The 16,804-nt window shown below is 37.0% G+C and overlaps 1 protein-coding gene across 1 annotated transcript; it reads right to left on the bottom strand.

The window, feature by feature from the left end:
* Positions 1 to 305: 305 nt before the first annotated feature.
* Positions 306 to 16,800, bottom strand: LOC115483178 (sex determination protein fox-1-like; the record flags this gene model as incomplete). Its single annotated transcript, XM_030224336.1, is given in 17 exon segments — positions 306 to 649; positions 777 to 840; positions 1,924 to 2,075; positions 2,710 to 2,781; positions 4,005 to 4,058; positions 4,262 to 4,313; positions 6,248 to 6,935; positions 10,971 to 10,991; positions 13,489 to 13,530; positions 14,339 to 14,356; positions 14,359 to 14,392; positions 15,559 to 15,651; positions 16,207 to 16,260; positions 16,324 to 16,397; positions 16,400 to 16,589; positions 16,592 to 16,761; positions 16,764 to 16,800. Coding segments are annotated over 17 exon segments (1,860 nt in total), but the record flags the coding sequence as incomplete, so codon positions are not given.
* Positions 16,801 to 16,804: the final 4 nt, after the last annotated feature.

Below are 16,804 nucleotides of genomic sequence, written 5' to 3'. Positions count from 1 at the left end.
AACAAAACTAAAAAGCAAAACTTGATCTGGGTATCTTGTCAATTATGGAGTTTGCAGCCTGAAAATACATTAGAATTGCTCATTTTTGATATACAATTACAATATCTATTGGTATAATAATAATATATCCAGTAGGTATATAATTTTTAAATATAAATTCTGCCGCACAAAATTTCAGCTTTTGTTTTTAGTAAAAATCTACGCGTGAAGCACGTTTTTTGCAAACTAATTGCCATTTAAATATTTTGTGTATACTGCATTTGTTTTTCTTTTTGTTTTTATGTTTTTTTTATGGACGACATTGATTTGTTTTTTGTTTAAAAAATTGTTGCTTTGTTTTTAATTTTACTCTTGCGTAATTGGCCGCTAGCTTGCGGCTGCTTTTAGCTTTGATTTTCAACTCTCCATTTTTTGTTTGAGTGGGTTCCGCGTTTTGTCGATCATCTTTGAGCATCTGTTTCTGCGTGTCTGGACCTATATATATAGATTCAACTGCTACATACTGCACTGTAGGAGGAGGAGTATTTACGTCTAATTCTTGTTCATACATTGAGCATTTTCGAGAGTAGTTCAATTGCGTTATTTGGCTGACTTCTGAAGCTTTTTAATATGGCGCGAAACGATTGTAGCCACCGCGGTATATTGTTGCCTGATTGATATTGGATATTGGAGTAGCAGATGGAGAAAATGGAAATTTAGTAATATTTTTAAACAGAGATTTTATATTTATTTAAGTCATTTGTCAAGCAATAGTTGCAAAGAGAAAAACCACTTACCCCATAGCCGGGCACGGGTCCAATGCCATGTCCAAGATAAGGATCCGCATACTCGCGCGCGTAACTAGAAATATTCCGTTTGCGGAAAATTAGTTAAGTTTGAAACGATAAATAGGTGATATAAATATGATATGGGAATGCTACAGATTCTTGATGCCTCCACGTGGGTTAGTTTTCTTTAGTTTGTGTGTGAGTTTTGTTTCGTTCTCAAGTGTGTTTCCGCACAGCATGAGTGTGTGCAATAAATGATCTTTTTTAATACCACTTCTTCTTCATCTCATTCACATCTTTTCATTTCTCCATCCTCTTATCAGTTATTATTAGTAGAAATTGTTTAATTTCGATACGGTTTTGCAAAAATGTTCAATTGTTAGTTGTAAGGCCTCAGTTTTCGGTGTTAGACATTTGCTACTCTTGATAAGTTATTTTATGAGTTTCGAATTGTATAAAAAAGAATCAAATCAAATTAATTAGTCAAGTGTTAAAAAAATTAATAAAAAAAAGGAAATTATATTAAATATATTATCAATCATATGAATAACTACGAAATATAATAGATATCAAATAATAGAAAAACAGTTTTGATAACTAAATTATTATTATTTTTTGAATGCAACATAAAATAGTCGATTTCGGAGTATCAAAACATAATCTACGGTTTAAAATATAATAATCTTTTAAAACATAAAACATAAAATAAAGTCGAAAATATACAAAAATGTCTTAGAGCTATCCATATGACCGGATACAGACAGATTAAGCAAATATAGACACCGAATATATATAAGATGTTTATGAAACAAATATATTTATACATTTAAACATAATAAATAATACAATAAAATAAGAAAATTGTAAGAAATAATACAAATAAATTATGAAATACAATAGAATTTTGTTGAAGACGGAGTTTATTTTTTCATATGTAATTACGAATAGATATAAGAATAGATCAATCTTAATGTTAACATATAAGCTTATTTAAGTTTTAGTTGGATTATTTAACGTTTTTAGTTTACGGATTTGTGGGTTAACTGTGGGTTGAGTCACGTGTTTCGTGGAGCATTTGTGAGCGATGAGTGTGAAACAGCTGAACAGTGGCTGATGCAGCGAATGGGACACGTGGAAAACTGAGATGAAAACTTACCCCGCTACGGTGGCGTAACCAGCGAGTGCTGGCTGGGCGGCTGCAGCTGCAGCGGCCCCGTAGGCGGCCCGGGCAGCGACCGCCGTGTAGGTGGTGGCATACGCCTGCTGCTGGGCCTGAGACAGGGGAGTCTTTAACAGCGGAGCAGTGGCCTGGAATAATGTGAAGCAAATTGTGTGTTAAAGGGGAAGGTAAATCGAGTAGATACAACGGAAACGACAAAACTAGCGACAGGTGATAGAGAGCAAAATGGCAAAAAGAGTTAAGAACCTAAACCAAAAAAAAAATAATAAATAAAATGATATATATGTATATATACATTTAATATTTATATATATACACATATATGGATTTAGAACCAAACATAAGAGGAGTGCAATCAAATTATATCAGTGCGTTTTTTACTCTTTGCTTATTATAGTAGACAGAAATATAATTTCAAGGATGTGACCAGCGAGTTCAAGCTATAAACCCAAGATGCCAAAGTCTTATGGATGTACGGAGTAAGTAAATGCTACAAACAAAGTTTCAAAAGTGCAGGGATTCATAATGAACTTATATCGTATATGTATATATAAAGATTATAGCTAGTATCGGATTAAAACTTAGATATGGGTGCAAGAGACAAAGCGCAGTCCCATGAAAATTAAAAACAGAAAAAACAACACACATACATAAAACAAACAATTTAAATTTGGGCACAACAAACTAATTTTCTAATGGATTTGAAAGTTGAATTTCATCGTTTTTTTTCAAATTTTTCTAGCTAAAAATGATTATTTTTACCAAAACATTCTGTGGTACCGGAATGCGGTTGATCGTATGTGGGGTACTGTTTAGCGTAGTCACAGTGCGGCGCTGTAAGTTTTTCGATATATTTGGTATAATTTTCGGTATTTTTTTCGTTTTAGTTTTGATAATGTTGTATAGATATTTGATGCAGTAGTTGTTGTGGTGGTGGTTGTTGTTGTTGTTGTTGCGTATGTTGTAACAGTCGTGAAAAAAGTAACCAAAAAAAGAATACATACTTAGTAAAATTACGAAAATGTTCACAGCATTGAAGAATAGTTATTTATATGCTACTTAATTATAGATTTAATTTAATTAATACCAGTATGTATATATAGATAGCAAAGCAGATTTCGCAAGAAGAAAAACCAAACAAACAAAAACTTGCGAGATTAAAATGTGAAAAAGAAAAAAAACAAAAATTTAAATATTCTTTCGCTTCAAAATAGACAAAGACAGACAGAAAAAGAGTGAAAGAGAGCGAGAGTAAGAGCGGCATGCAGCCTGAAAGTATACTATGCGTCTTTTTTATGGCCGCTAATTAAAGCATTTGTTGTTGTTGCTGTTTTTTATAAATTTTCTTTTTATGGAGACTACGCGTGTGATACTTAGTTGTAGAAAATGTGTTAACAAGATAATTAAGCGATGCATATAAGTAATCGCTTCGCAGATAGAAATAGACGTAATAGAACAATGATTAAATTACATGAATACGAGTATTTAAATACATAAAAGCAATTACTTATGTATGATATATATATATATATAGTTTTTTCGTTTTGTTAATGACACTCGGCCCTAGTTGGAATTTGTGATATATTTATGCATATATTTTGTTTTTGTTTTTGGTTTGTTGTACGTATACACGCTTGCTAATGCCAACAAATTTTACAGACTTAGTTGCACGACCAGTTACCAAAGGATAAGATAAACAATAGAAAACACCATTTCTCAATGTGTGGGTACGTAAGTGGTATATAAAAGTGTATCTCAAAACTCGTCGTTAGTGTTGTATGCATTAAAAAATATGTAAATCGAAAATAAAATCAAATCATAATCATAATAATAGGAACAAATAGAAAGAGCGAGAAATGTACAAACATATAGGAGAAGAATGTTCTGTTCAAAAACCAAGTCAAATATTGGTGTCTTTCACAAGTTACAATTGAAGGTAATGTGTGAATAAATGTGTATGTACGAGAGTAATATAAATATTGTAGTTTCAAGAACGTTCTTAATACGGTTTTGTTATGTTTTACGGTTAACGTATCAATCTGAATAGGTTTCATTACATTTAATATGGCGGCTGGCTGTGCGGCTGGAACTTCAGTGACCGGTTTGGCTGCCTGTAAAATTCATATATAATATATATATGTGTATATATTTATTTTTTTTTTCAAGAAGTTAGGGGTTTTGTTGTTGTTTAGCTAGCCAGCTTTAAACTATATGTGTGTATATTATAAATGTATCTTAGCATACATTACACTAATATTAAGCCTAAATGATTGTCTTAACTAGTAATCGCAGAGTACAATTTGTATAGACTTACCTGGAAGCGTAGATTTGGATCAGCGGCTGCTAAGAAGTGATCATAGTATACGCTGTGGGTGTTTAAGTAGAAGGATAAGATTCGTAGATTAATAACTAAGTAGGTAACTTCATTCATTAGTCTCGCAAGTCAGCAGAGCCCGATCAATATTGTGCACAATTTTTCCACAACATTTCAGAACTGTTCTGTTATTGATCGGACTTGGCTGTCACTTGATATTTATATACATATATAAATATATTTTATATATATATATATAGCACTTAAAAGCAAAATTCAAAAATTTTTATAAATATTATTTTGTCGTTTTTTATTATTTTATTTTCATTAATCTTTTTTAACGCACTTGTGTGTGGATTTTGGTTTGGGCGTTCTCAACAGAAGGCAAAGGCAAAGTTTTAGCGTAGAAAAATTTTGTAATTTAATGCGAAAACTTTGCCGGTGCCCTTTTCTGTTGTTTTTCTTTTTAATATTTATTTTTTGTACCGGGTACATTGGGTAAAATGGCTGAAACTCAAGGTGTAACTGAAAACGTAAGGGAGCCCTAAATGTAGCCTAACTTGAGCCCAACTCAAGCCTAAATTACCTAGCATCTAACTCTAACCTGCCTCATCTAATTCCTCCCCTCTGCCTGCGCTAACCTAACTGATGACGAGGTGATTATTAGATAATGCGTATGCACATGTAAATTATAAGTAGAACACTAGCAAGGATAATCAACCATATGTGGTAAGTACGAGGTTACAATACAACTGTCCCGAGTCTACAAAACAATGTATAAGAAACACTTTTCGAACTCTGCCCTTTAATAGACAGGAGAGACATTCATGCACCTAGCTAATTAGTTTGGTAGAATTTCATATAAAATGGTAGCATTATCATTGTTATCATTGTCAGTCATACGCTATTATTTAGTTATAGAACAGCAGCCACAAAGGAACATAAAATATAAACGGGTGTATTTGGAAATAATAATATAAATAATTGTTTGAGATATAGAGGAAACATGCGCGACAGCAGCAGCAGCAGACGCATCAAAAACATTTCTTTTAAATTCAATTCAATTCAATTCATATTAAATGTCAAATGTCATCATACGCCTAGTGGTACACAATATACAATATTACGTAGGACCCTTCAACCAAAGTAATCAAAAACTTATACGAATATTAAGATACGAATGCCAAAAGAAACTGCTCTCAGTCAAGAATAAATATGTTTTTGGGTATTTAAGTAGTTAATGTAGTAGTTGGCGTGCGTTAATTGGTAGCTGCTTTTATAGCTGTTGTTTGTTGTTGTTGTTGTTTGTTGATTTTATACAAGAGACAAGTCTAAACTTGCGATTTAATTAGATGGTACATTAGGCAAATGTGACGCTATGCATATATAGTTGGATATACTTATAAAAACGTTACACACACAAGGTAGCTAAATATTTCAAAAGAATCACCGCATAGACCAAAAATCGAGAGACAAAACAACGTTAAAGCTATAAACAAATTTGCGCTCGAAGATGGAATGGATGGATAGTGGGTGGGAGTGGAGTGGGTGAGGCTAATATCAGAGGGATAAGGATAAGTTAAGTGTGTAAAATAATGACAGTTGGAGAGAAGCTGCAATACCAGCAGCAGCAGCGTGCACAACACGGCGTATGCGTAATTATTCGTTGCATGCAATACAGTGAGCCAGTTGTTGTTGCTGCCACTGCCGCTGCTGTCAATGCAGCAATGCATTGTTGGCATTGGAGTTGAGTAAGCGTTCGAGAGCGAGCGTAGACACCACATGAACAAAAAGTAAGTGCGCTAAAACTACATTCAATATATAGAGATTATTTAACTAAAAAAAAAACCAAAAAATAAAATAACAAGATACAACTAGAGCTACATGGCAGTTTCTCTTTATGGCGATTTTTGCGACGACGACGTTTGGTTGTTTTTTCTTTTCTTTTTTTTTTTTTTTGGGCAACGTGGAGTGGGCTCTACTTACGGCGCAAATCCATGCAAAGCGGCAGCATTGTTGGCCGCATTAGCCGACGCTGCCATGGAAGCAGCAGCCGCAGCAGCAGCGGCCGGTGTTTGGGATGCCGTTGCAGCGGATAGTCGCGCCGCATACGCGGCGGCGGCAGCGGCACTCGCACTGCCCGTCACACCTGAGTTCTGTGCGGCTGCGGCCGCTGCCAGGGATTGCTGCAGCGCCGAGTGTTGCTGAGCGGCAGCAGCCGCAGCACTGCCAGCGGCAGTGGGCACGGCAACGGCCTGCAGCGTTGGCTGCAGCTGGGCTAGTTGAGGCGCGAGCGCATGCGCATGGGCATGCGGATGTGTGTGAGCGGCGGCGGCGGCGGCAGCAGCGGCGTGCTGTGAGTGTTGGGCAGCGGCGGCGGCGGCGACTGCGGCATGTTGTTGCTGTTGCTGCTGCTGTTGTTGTTGTTGCTGCTGTTGTTGTTGCTGCTGCTGCTGGTGCTGCTGTTGCTGTTGTTGCTGATGCTGCTGCTGTTGGGCAGCAGCTGCGGCCACGGCAGCGGCGGCCACTTGACGTTGCTGTTGCTGCTGAGCGGCGGCAGCGGCGGCTACCAGCGCCGGATAATGGTGCCGAGGATGGAAGGGTGTGGCACCGACCACGCCCATGTGTCTATGTGGCATGGCAGCTCCATGCATGGCAGCGGCGGCGGCGGCGGCTGTGAGGCGGTCAAAACGATTTTCTTTTTGGAATTTGATTTTTGATTGAGTTTTTTTTTTGCAACGATTTGTACACAACATTTTTACCAGTGTGTATGTGTGTGTGAGTGTTGTCAGTGTGTGTGTGGTTGGGTGTTTGAACACACGAATTATATTTTATTTACGTTTCGTGTGTATTTGTGTGTGTGTGTATTTGTGTTCGTGTGCAAAAAGTAGAAAAAAGGAAAAGAAAAGAACATAAAATGCATGCGGTTAGTTTCTCTCTCTTTATATAAGTAAATTTATATAATATATTCATTTATATATGTAGTATATAGCATAGAGTATATGTTTAGCAAATACTAGGCAATATGTAGTAACTGTTTAAATGTAAAGATATTTGAGTATCGATTGAGTTTAAATGATCTTGTTGGTATATACATATAACAATACATAAGACATACGTGAGCCAGTCATATAAGGGGAATTCGGTTTCAGAAACATACTTAATTAATATTATATAACATTGAATTACCAACAAATGCTACGCAGTTTTGTTTTGTTTTGTATATTGAGTGTATTATTTCTATATAAATATATATATATATATACGATTTATTATAATAAGACCATCCATTAACAATACGAAAACATTAGACCGATCTGCAGTTTAGAATAGAAACATATATATATATATAAATATAAATAGAGTTTGCATTTGACGTGTGTATGCGGCAAGACACTTTGTTTGTACAACTTGTTGCATTTAAATGTTGGTCAAACTATTTTAAAGGTATTCAGAAAACGAAGCAAAAGATAACGTTTATATGGAAAGTAGTACGATTCAAAAACCTTTAAACCTTTAAATACAATCAAAACTAGGAAAACACATTTACTAAAAACAATATTGATGGTGCCGAATGGATTAAAGCTAACGTTTACAGATAATAGACAATTAGATGATTGCTATGCGCGCGTGAGAACGATGGTGTCTGTGTTCAAGTTAATCCAGCTTAAAAACAGTTGGGCGAAGCATTCTGTACAATCTGTCAAATATCAATGGATGCCATCGCATTATTGAGCATCGACATGTAATTAAAAATACATTTTATGTTGCTCGTGACAAACAATTAGCAGTCAGACCGCAATAAATTGGACAAGAGCGCTGCGCTTTGCTGGCCATAATTGGAGATCTGGGAACTTGCACACAAATGTATTTCAATGCGATATGCCAAATACAAAAATTAATTACTGAATATATGTGAGCCAAAATCAAATTGCAAATTTATTTGCCTAGAATGCGAATCAAATTCGATTTCGCTGTTTAAATGCCAATTAAAAGCTCGGCAGAGATAATATTTACATGTAATATGGAATATTTGCACTTTCAGCAATTTCATGGCCCATTTCTGAATGCAATTGCCAAAAGTTAATTTCGATTTTTACTATTTACAAATAAAAAAGCATTAGAGCCAAGCAATCAAAGTTCCGAATTTTGGGCTGTATCATTTTGTGGCATGCAACAAATTGTAAACGTATCGTATCAATTTTTGACCATACTTCCTAGGCCCAACTTTTATACAAATAACCATTTCCATTTTCATTTTCATTTTGTTTAGTTCTTATTTTCCATATTTTTGGTAATGAAAACACAAAAAAGTCAGACGTGCAAAATTGCAAAGTAAGTAAAACATATCAAGAGTATAAACAGTTAGGAAAATTTTAAGAAATATATGTATAGAGCCAGAGCGAGAGAAGGATAGATAGATAGATATAGAGAAAGATGCTAATGAGACTAAATGAAATGCCTTTTATAAAACGCTTGCTTCGCAAAAATTGTCTACCGTCACACGATATAGGGCACTTTATAAACTACGTATTATGTAGGTAAGTACACTATGGTTAAAGCTAAAAACCTTTCCATACTTAAGAGCTAATTACAGTTGTCAGGTGAAATTGACACTAGTTGGTTGATTGGTTGGTAGATTGATTGACTGATTGATTGGTTGATTCTAGGGTTGTGTTTGCTTGTGGTCGCCTAGCCGTTGAACAATGCAAACTCAAGGGCGTCCAACAGATATGCAATATATAGTACTTAGCATATAGTCAAACCCAAATGCGTAACCAAAATAACAAGACAACAAATATATATGTAGGTAAGTATATGGTACAGATCTCAAAACTAAGTTTGTTGCTTGCTGTTATGCCTCTGTGTGAGTGTGTGTGTGTCTGTGTGTATGTGTGTAGTATTTACGTATGTCTCTCTGAGAGTATGTGTGTGCGTGTGTGTGTTTGTCTCTTGTGGAAGTCAACGAGTTTTCTCAATTTTTGAATTCTGCTTTTTTTGGCGCATACACTCAAAGAAATGCGATCGACGATTCAATTCAATGTACCTCCGCCGTGTCGTTGGTGGTGCTGCAGTTTGCGCCGTCACAGCTGCTGGGAGTGCGCTGTGCGCCGGATGGCGGGGCGCCAACACAATGGACGTGGCTGCTGGCGAAGCTGTGGGCGTGGGCGCGCTGTGCACCGCTGATGGCACCGTTGCCGCTTGCGCCACCGACAGTGGCATCTGCAGCGCCATCGGTGTCAACGTCGGCGCTCCGGCACCAACGGGCGCACCCAAAAAAGGCCAAGCGGCGGCCACGGGCAGCCGATAACCTTGAGGTTCACATATATGTTCATAAATTTTGTTAGATTGTATTTGTATCATTCGATGAATCAGTGGATGAATCTGGACTACGTGTGAATGCGTGTCTGTCATACACACATATATAAAGAGCTTTAAAGGTATATATGTGTGTGGGTGTATGTGGGTATGTGTGTGTGTGTGTCGTATTTACATTTCGAATTGTGGGATGCAGTGGTTCTTCGTTCGAATCGGGTTTTCTGTTGTATAGAGCTTAGGTCTAGTGCTTAATAAAGCTGTTTGGATCGCGACGAAAATTAACAGTTACATACATTCCTGTTTGTAGTTGTATATGTATGGATGTGTGTGTGCGTGTGTGTGTGTGAGTGTGTATATACATAAGTAATAATTAATTACGCTAAGGAGCATTGCCGACAATGTTCAGACCAAAGAACCAGACCAAAATATGTCAAAACATAAAACGAACTAAGGACATAAAACAAAACGCACATACAACAAAACTGATTAAATAAATGTGTCAAACAAAATGATATTGATTGTTCAGATATGTATATAAAATTATAGTAAATATATATATATTTATTAATAGTGTATATATATATATATATAGTAGTTAAGTAGTATGCATAAGACAACACAGCCGCAATATGCTAAAATTCATAACCATTATTAGCTGATCACAAGATCATCAGCATCATTAAGTCTAGAAAGAAAATGGTGACGCGCCTGATTTAAATGGGGTTTACGAGCGGTAAGTAACGATATTTGTTTATTTCAATTTGTTTTAATTGATTTTTCATTCGTGTTTTGTTTTCTATTTTTGGTTTAATTCTTTTTTTTTAAATTTGGCAAATATGGAAAAAAATACGAAAAAAAAAATTACATTAAAAAACAGTCATCAAATATTTAGTATTGTAAAAAAAAAGGTTTACGAGTATATAATATGCATACAGTTTAACTTGGAACCTAACATTGTAAATCAATAAATCTATTTAATTTGCATTTGAGTGGAGTTTGAATGGCTTATTGAAAATGTTTTCTCGAACTGTCAAAGATCCCAGAGTTACTTATAATACATTTCACATGAAGAGATATAGAGGGAGCTGCCTAGTATATATATATAGTTATATTGTCGTTGTTGTCTTTTTATGTACTTGGTTTCGCTTACACTCTAAAAATATACCAGAACTTATAGTTATATTATGAACTGAATGGGTCCCGTATATATTAAAGATAACTTATTGTTTCTGAATAGTTGTGTGAATATATTTAAGTGTGTGTGTGTGTATGTGTGTGTGCATGTTTTCAATTGTGTTATTTGAGAATTTATAACAAAATACACGGCAAGCAATAAATACAAAATACAAATACAGCAAAAGAATACAATAGAACGTGACAGAACGCTTACCTTCAGGCCATTGTACGCAAACTATAGTCAGTTGATTTATAGAAATCGGTGTAGTTATTTTTGTCGGTTGTTGTTGCATTTGTTGAAGTTGTTGTTGTTGTTGCGGGCATGGAAAAATCAAGAGAAAACTTAAAATTAGTTTTACATTAAATTGCGCTTTTATGTATATGTACAGAGTTTTATAGACATGACACGCAGGATCAATAACATTTACAAGTTGGCCCGTGCTAGATGCAGTTGCGGGATTTCTGTATTTTTTTTTAATGAAAGCTTGCGGGGAGAAGGGTTTGGTTGCCAGCACAGAACATGCATTTCGATATAACATATATCCTTTATTTATTTATTTTTTTTTTAAGTTTTTAGCTATGTTTGGAGACATTGAGGTAATTAACTTTTGACTTGACATGCTGTTTGTAATAAATAATTTGCCAATTTCTATCTCATCGACCAAATTTGATATGTGAGCGCACAAAATTATGCAATGAAAAATTGAAATGCTTCACAATGATGCAAAAGCTAGTTAAATAGCAAATAAACTGTCGGTTGCGCTTCCGCTATTTGCTAAACAATTTATTTTCTAAAACAAACACATGACGGGGAGGGTAAATCGAAAAGCACATTAAAATAAAATGTCAAATAGACATACACAGTCAGGAGTTGGAATTGTTGTTTCTGCTGGTTGGGCATTAAGCTGACTATGTCAAAGGATCAACATAAGCAAATATACATATGTATATATTTATATATATAAACATGGATATGTGTAGGTGTGGGGGAATCTTACATACATTACAGAAGGCAAAACTTTCTGCAAAATGGAGCACAGTGTATGAGTGAGAGTGTGTGAAAGAAACACATTTGCATAAGACACAAGACGAAAGCAACAAAACTACGACCTAGGGACATGAAGGACAAGAAGGCATCTGGAGTGGTAAGAAGTTTTTGATTTTTTGCTTCTAAAATTTATGTGTGTGCCGCAACATGTTTGCAACGTTGTGTGCTTTCCATTTTCTTTGTAATTTATCCTTACTACTCGCCTCACCCTCGTCCCCGCTCTGCATGTCTTTTCCAACGTAACGAGCAATAAGACAACGTGAGCTGTGCCCTTCACTCCTTCTAAAGCTAATGCTGCCCGTCTTTTGCCAGGCAAGTGAAGCCAGTTCGAACGTGATAAAGTGAGTGCTTCCCTGCCTTCCCCACTATTCCGCTTATCCAGCAAACTACTATACCTCTCAGTTTGTCTGACTATCTGTCTGCCCGTCTGGCTGTCTGTCTGACTGACTATTTCTATAATATGCTGGCAGCCGCATAAATAGCTAGGCGTCCCAGCGGACACACTGCTTGCATTTAGTGCAAACGCAAATGAAGCGCATTACGTGCACGTGGCAGAGAGCAGTGGAGGACTGTGGCCAGGGCGAACCAGGCTGGAAAAAGCCAGGCCACGGCAAAGGCACCTAAGGCAAAAGATGCTGCCTGCAGCCACAGCCATAGCCGCATCAGCATGTGCAGCATCTCATCTCCAATCTGTAGGTCTGTCCCGTGCGTCCGTCCGTCCCTCAGCCCGTCTGTCTGTTTGCGATACAAAAGCATTTTGCATGTCCTGTTCCACATGCAGGCAAAAACTCCGTGGGAGCAGCCGCTGGATACATTTCAGCTGCTTCCCTTTTGCTCGTTCAGCTCTGTTCAGTTTTGTTTGGTTGGGTTGGTTTGGGTTTGGGTTTGGGTTTGGCTTGCGCTGGGTTCGTAATCGGCTTATCGTATTTGAGCGAAACTAAAGTATAGATTTTGCGCTGTGAATACTTTTTAATGGCAACTTGCATGGAAAGACGATTTAAATCAGCAGTATTATTTATTATACATGGCATGGAAAACTTCTCCATGCCGTTTTTTTTATCGTCGCTTTGCGTCTGTCTTTTTTTTTTTTTGGTAAAGGAGCAAACTTTGAGGTAACCACAAGCTTAAATAAAAATGTGTGTACTGCAAAAGTAACATTAAATAACTAAGAACTTCTAACTGACAAAACTTCTCAAAAGAAACCACACTACAAGTCCAGAGTATATATATATATACATATATATGTTGCAGCTGCCTATGAAGTTCCTGCTGCCAAATGAAGTAATTGTAGGTACAGAAAGAACAGAACAATCATAGAAATCATGGACAGTATTCATGCTGGGACTGTGAGTGTAAATGCTTGTATGCTTAGATAAAATCGTTTAGTTGTGGGTATTACAGGTGTTTTCGAGTTGTTTAGCCAATATTGGGGTTTGTATCATGCCACCGTTAGCGTGCAACATGCCAGGACAATGTTGACTATAGAGTTGGGTGCTATATAGTATAAGGGTTAGGCTGGATCATGATTAGGTGCCTATGGCTATGGACAACATTAAGTGGGTTAATTATGCACGAGCTATTATTGTTTATTTAGTTTTTTTTTATGGTTTTTTCTCTTTGCAAGCAAGTTACAAGACAACACAAATTTAATTTTCCATTTATATTTGTTCTCTGGTTCGCTCACCTAGAGCTGGAGCCGGTAGGGCACCGTCTTTGGTCAGTACAACTGTGTGTGTTGGTGTGTGAGAGAAAACAAAATAAAAAAGGTATTTTTATTTCGTAGTTATCAGATTGTGTTCAATCATCAGTAAACAGTAATCAGTTTATAATACAAATTGAAGGACAAACACTTAAAATCCATAACTCCGGTTAATAGAACAAACAAGGCGAATTCTTATCAAACATCTGTATGTGTTTATATATGCGTGTATATATTGTTTGGTTAGCAACCGCAAAATTGGCAAAAGTTGTTAGTATGGCCATTCAGTTAGCAAGTTTTGATTGCCTAACGCCTTGACATACGTCTTATCAACAAGTTCCTCAAATTAAATCATAAGCAATAACAAATTTCCACGAACAAACATTTTCATTAGGAAACATTCGCTTAGCTTTGCTAGCATTGCAGTTGCAGCCACCACAGAACTTTATGTGAAAAGTTCAACTTAAACAAAGAAAATAAAAAATAAAAGGAAAACCGAATTTTAGAAAAACGAAATCAACGAAATTTATATCAACACTAAGCGCAACAACGGCAATGGCCAGTCAAATATTATGGCAGTTGTGTTCAAGTTTTTATTGTTTTTGTTGTTGTTGTTGCTTTTGTTGTCGTTGTTATTTAAGTTGCCTTTTGCGTGCTTCTCATTTCTTATAGTTCTTCTAGGCCAGACGTAATTGCATTTCTTTGTTCAACATTTAAACTTGTTTCGCTACATAGCTTAAACTAAGTTCTATATAGGTGTTATACGTGTGTGTGTGTGTAAGTGTGTCTGTGTATATTGTGTATATATGACCGTGTGTGTGTTAGAGCAACTTACCGTTGGGTACTGCCGTCACTTTTTGGTTTGTACACGTGCAGTGGCGTTATTCACCTTCACAATGGTTATTGGTAACGAGAGAGTTCGAGTAACGAGTAGAGTTGAGTTGAGTTGCAGCGAGCGTGGTGGGTTTTGGTGGTGAGTTTTGTTGTTGTTTTAATATAATGTACGCATTATATAGATTTATTTTTATTGTTGTTGTAAATTATAGTTTAATCGCATTTCGCATGTACAGAGAACGTAGAAATAAATTCTGTGTTAGTTAACAATTACAATTGCATGAGGTGTATATATGTGTATGTGTGTGTGTATGTGGTTAAAGCTGTGAGGGCAAATTATTTAAAAAGTTTCCTTTTCTTTTTAACAGCTAAAATCCATTACCAATATTTGTGCTTGAAGTTCATGTGTCTTCCCTGTCTGTTACTTAAAGCCATCAATATTATTTTTTCACTCGCCCAACTGCAATTCTGCATAATTAGGCAGCTTTCGGGTTTCGATGGCGCAGAATACAATGCAAATGAAAATAATATTAAAAAATGATTGTCGTCTCTGGGGGGGGTCGCAGTTAAATTGTTTAAATATCAGTTGGCACTTTGCGCATTTTCAGCATATTTTAAATGCCAATTATTTGCGGCTGCCCACTTAACATAAATACAAAAATTGGTGAGCTGTCTGTCTGTGCGCAAGGAAATGCGAAATGAACGCAAAAAAGTAATTAATTTTTAATTAAAGGCAAATAAAAAAGGCTGCGCATAATTTAAAAATTAATGAGCATTCGATTAAAACACGAAATCAAAGTGCGCTGACCATGTGTGAATCCGATTTTAAATACGCATTGCATTGCCAAAAAGCGCAATCAATGCAGACCGAATTTCATAAAAATGGCAAATAAATGAAATAAAACTCTTTCTGCAATGCGAAAACACGTGAAAACTATTTCACGTCACGTAGACACGCAAACTCCGAGACTTGAAAACCAATTTCTTCACATCGAAATTCTTTTCCCTACTCTATCTATATATACATATATATTTATATATATATATAAATATATATATATAAATTTTGTGGCACATAAGAAAGTTGTGATAGTTTTGTAATTAGTTCTAGATAATAGCTGCCCACTGCATGTAACTAAGTGTGTAGGTGTGTTGTGTGTGTATGTGTGTGGATGTGGATGTGTGTTTGAGTGGTTTATGGTATTGCTTGCATGCACCCACCTCGATTTTGCGTCCCTCAACCACGGTGCCGTTTAGACGTTCGCGTGCTCGTTCTGCATCGTTGCTGTTAGCGAATGTTACAAAACCGAATCCCTGCCATTCGCAATCAAACATGCAATTAAAAAACATATAGAGTATATAAGTAGATGTGTATACAGAGATATAACATATACAGGTAGAGTATATGGTATATTTATATATAAAGTACGATTTAAAAACAAGGTTGGCACCGACTCATACTGCTAAACTACAATATAGTACACACGAAACAGAGTGGAAGGGAGATAGGGGCCGTGGGCATGCGGGCCCCAGCATCTTGGGACATGCGTCAGCGCCTTAAATTATGCACATTTTCGTTTTGTATAGCAACAGCGCCCGTTGCTATGCAATTATATTTGCGAGCGGCGTCTGCTTAAGGGTACATTGAAGTTTTGTCGTTACAACTGGTGTCGGAAAATGGAGGGACAGGACATCCAAGTGATATTTGTAGCCAGAACACAATGGTTCAAGGTTGCCTTGGCAACGTCACCGGACAAAAGGACATCACTTCACTTAACAATGGCTCAAGTGCCCGCTCGGTCTGTGCATAATTTAAATGAATCGTGCAACAGGATAGAGAATGGAGGAGGATACATCCTGTAAACTTACCTTGCTGCCGCGCTCATTGAAGATGATTTCCACGTCCAAAATGTTGCCAAATTGCTAAGAGAGAACATAGTTTGCGTTATTATTGTTGGAGATGGTAACTTGCTGCTGTAGGCTTACCCCAAACATGGCACGTAGATCGGGATCTCTGAAGCGAAACGGTATATTAGAGACATGTAAGCGCTTGGGTTGCTTTTGGCGTCCAGTGTTGCGGGAGCGGCCATGGCGGCAGCCACCGACGAGGAGACCGGCTGGACTTGAGCACTGTTTAGACTAGTGACCACATTGGGTGATTGCGCGGTAGCAGTCAGAATGCCGCTGACCGTGGCCACGCCGCAATTGGCAATACTATCCAGACCAGCTGTGGGCAGCAATCCTGTCGAGAGATGCTGCTGCTGGTTGCGGCCAAGGTGCCCGATGCTGGATGGAGCTGCCTGTAACCGAGGTGGCTGCTGTGGGACTGTTGCTTAAGTTGGAGCTGTTGTTGCTGTTGCTGCTGTTGTTGTTGCTGTTGTTGTGTTGCAGCTGCGTGGTGTTGCAGCAGCGGCTCACCGCTGGAATAGGTGATGTGTTGCCCGAGATGTTGCCATCGTTCGAGATA

The sequence above is a fragment of the Drosophila hydei genome, unplaced genomic scaffold (assembly GCF_003285905.1).
Source record: "Drosophila hydei strain 15085-1641.00,03,60 unplaced genomic scaffold, DhydRS2 tig00008112-arrow-arrow-pilon, whole genome shotgun sequence".
In the NCBI taxonomy this organism is placed as follows: Eukaryota; Metazoa; Arthropoda; class Insecta; order Diptera; family Drosophilidae; genus Drosophila; species Drosophila hydei.
The sequence above is the reverse complement of the archived record's forward strand: the minus strand, read 5'-3'. Positions and strand labels throughout refer to the sequence as shown.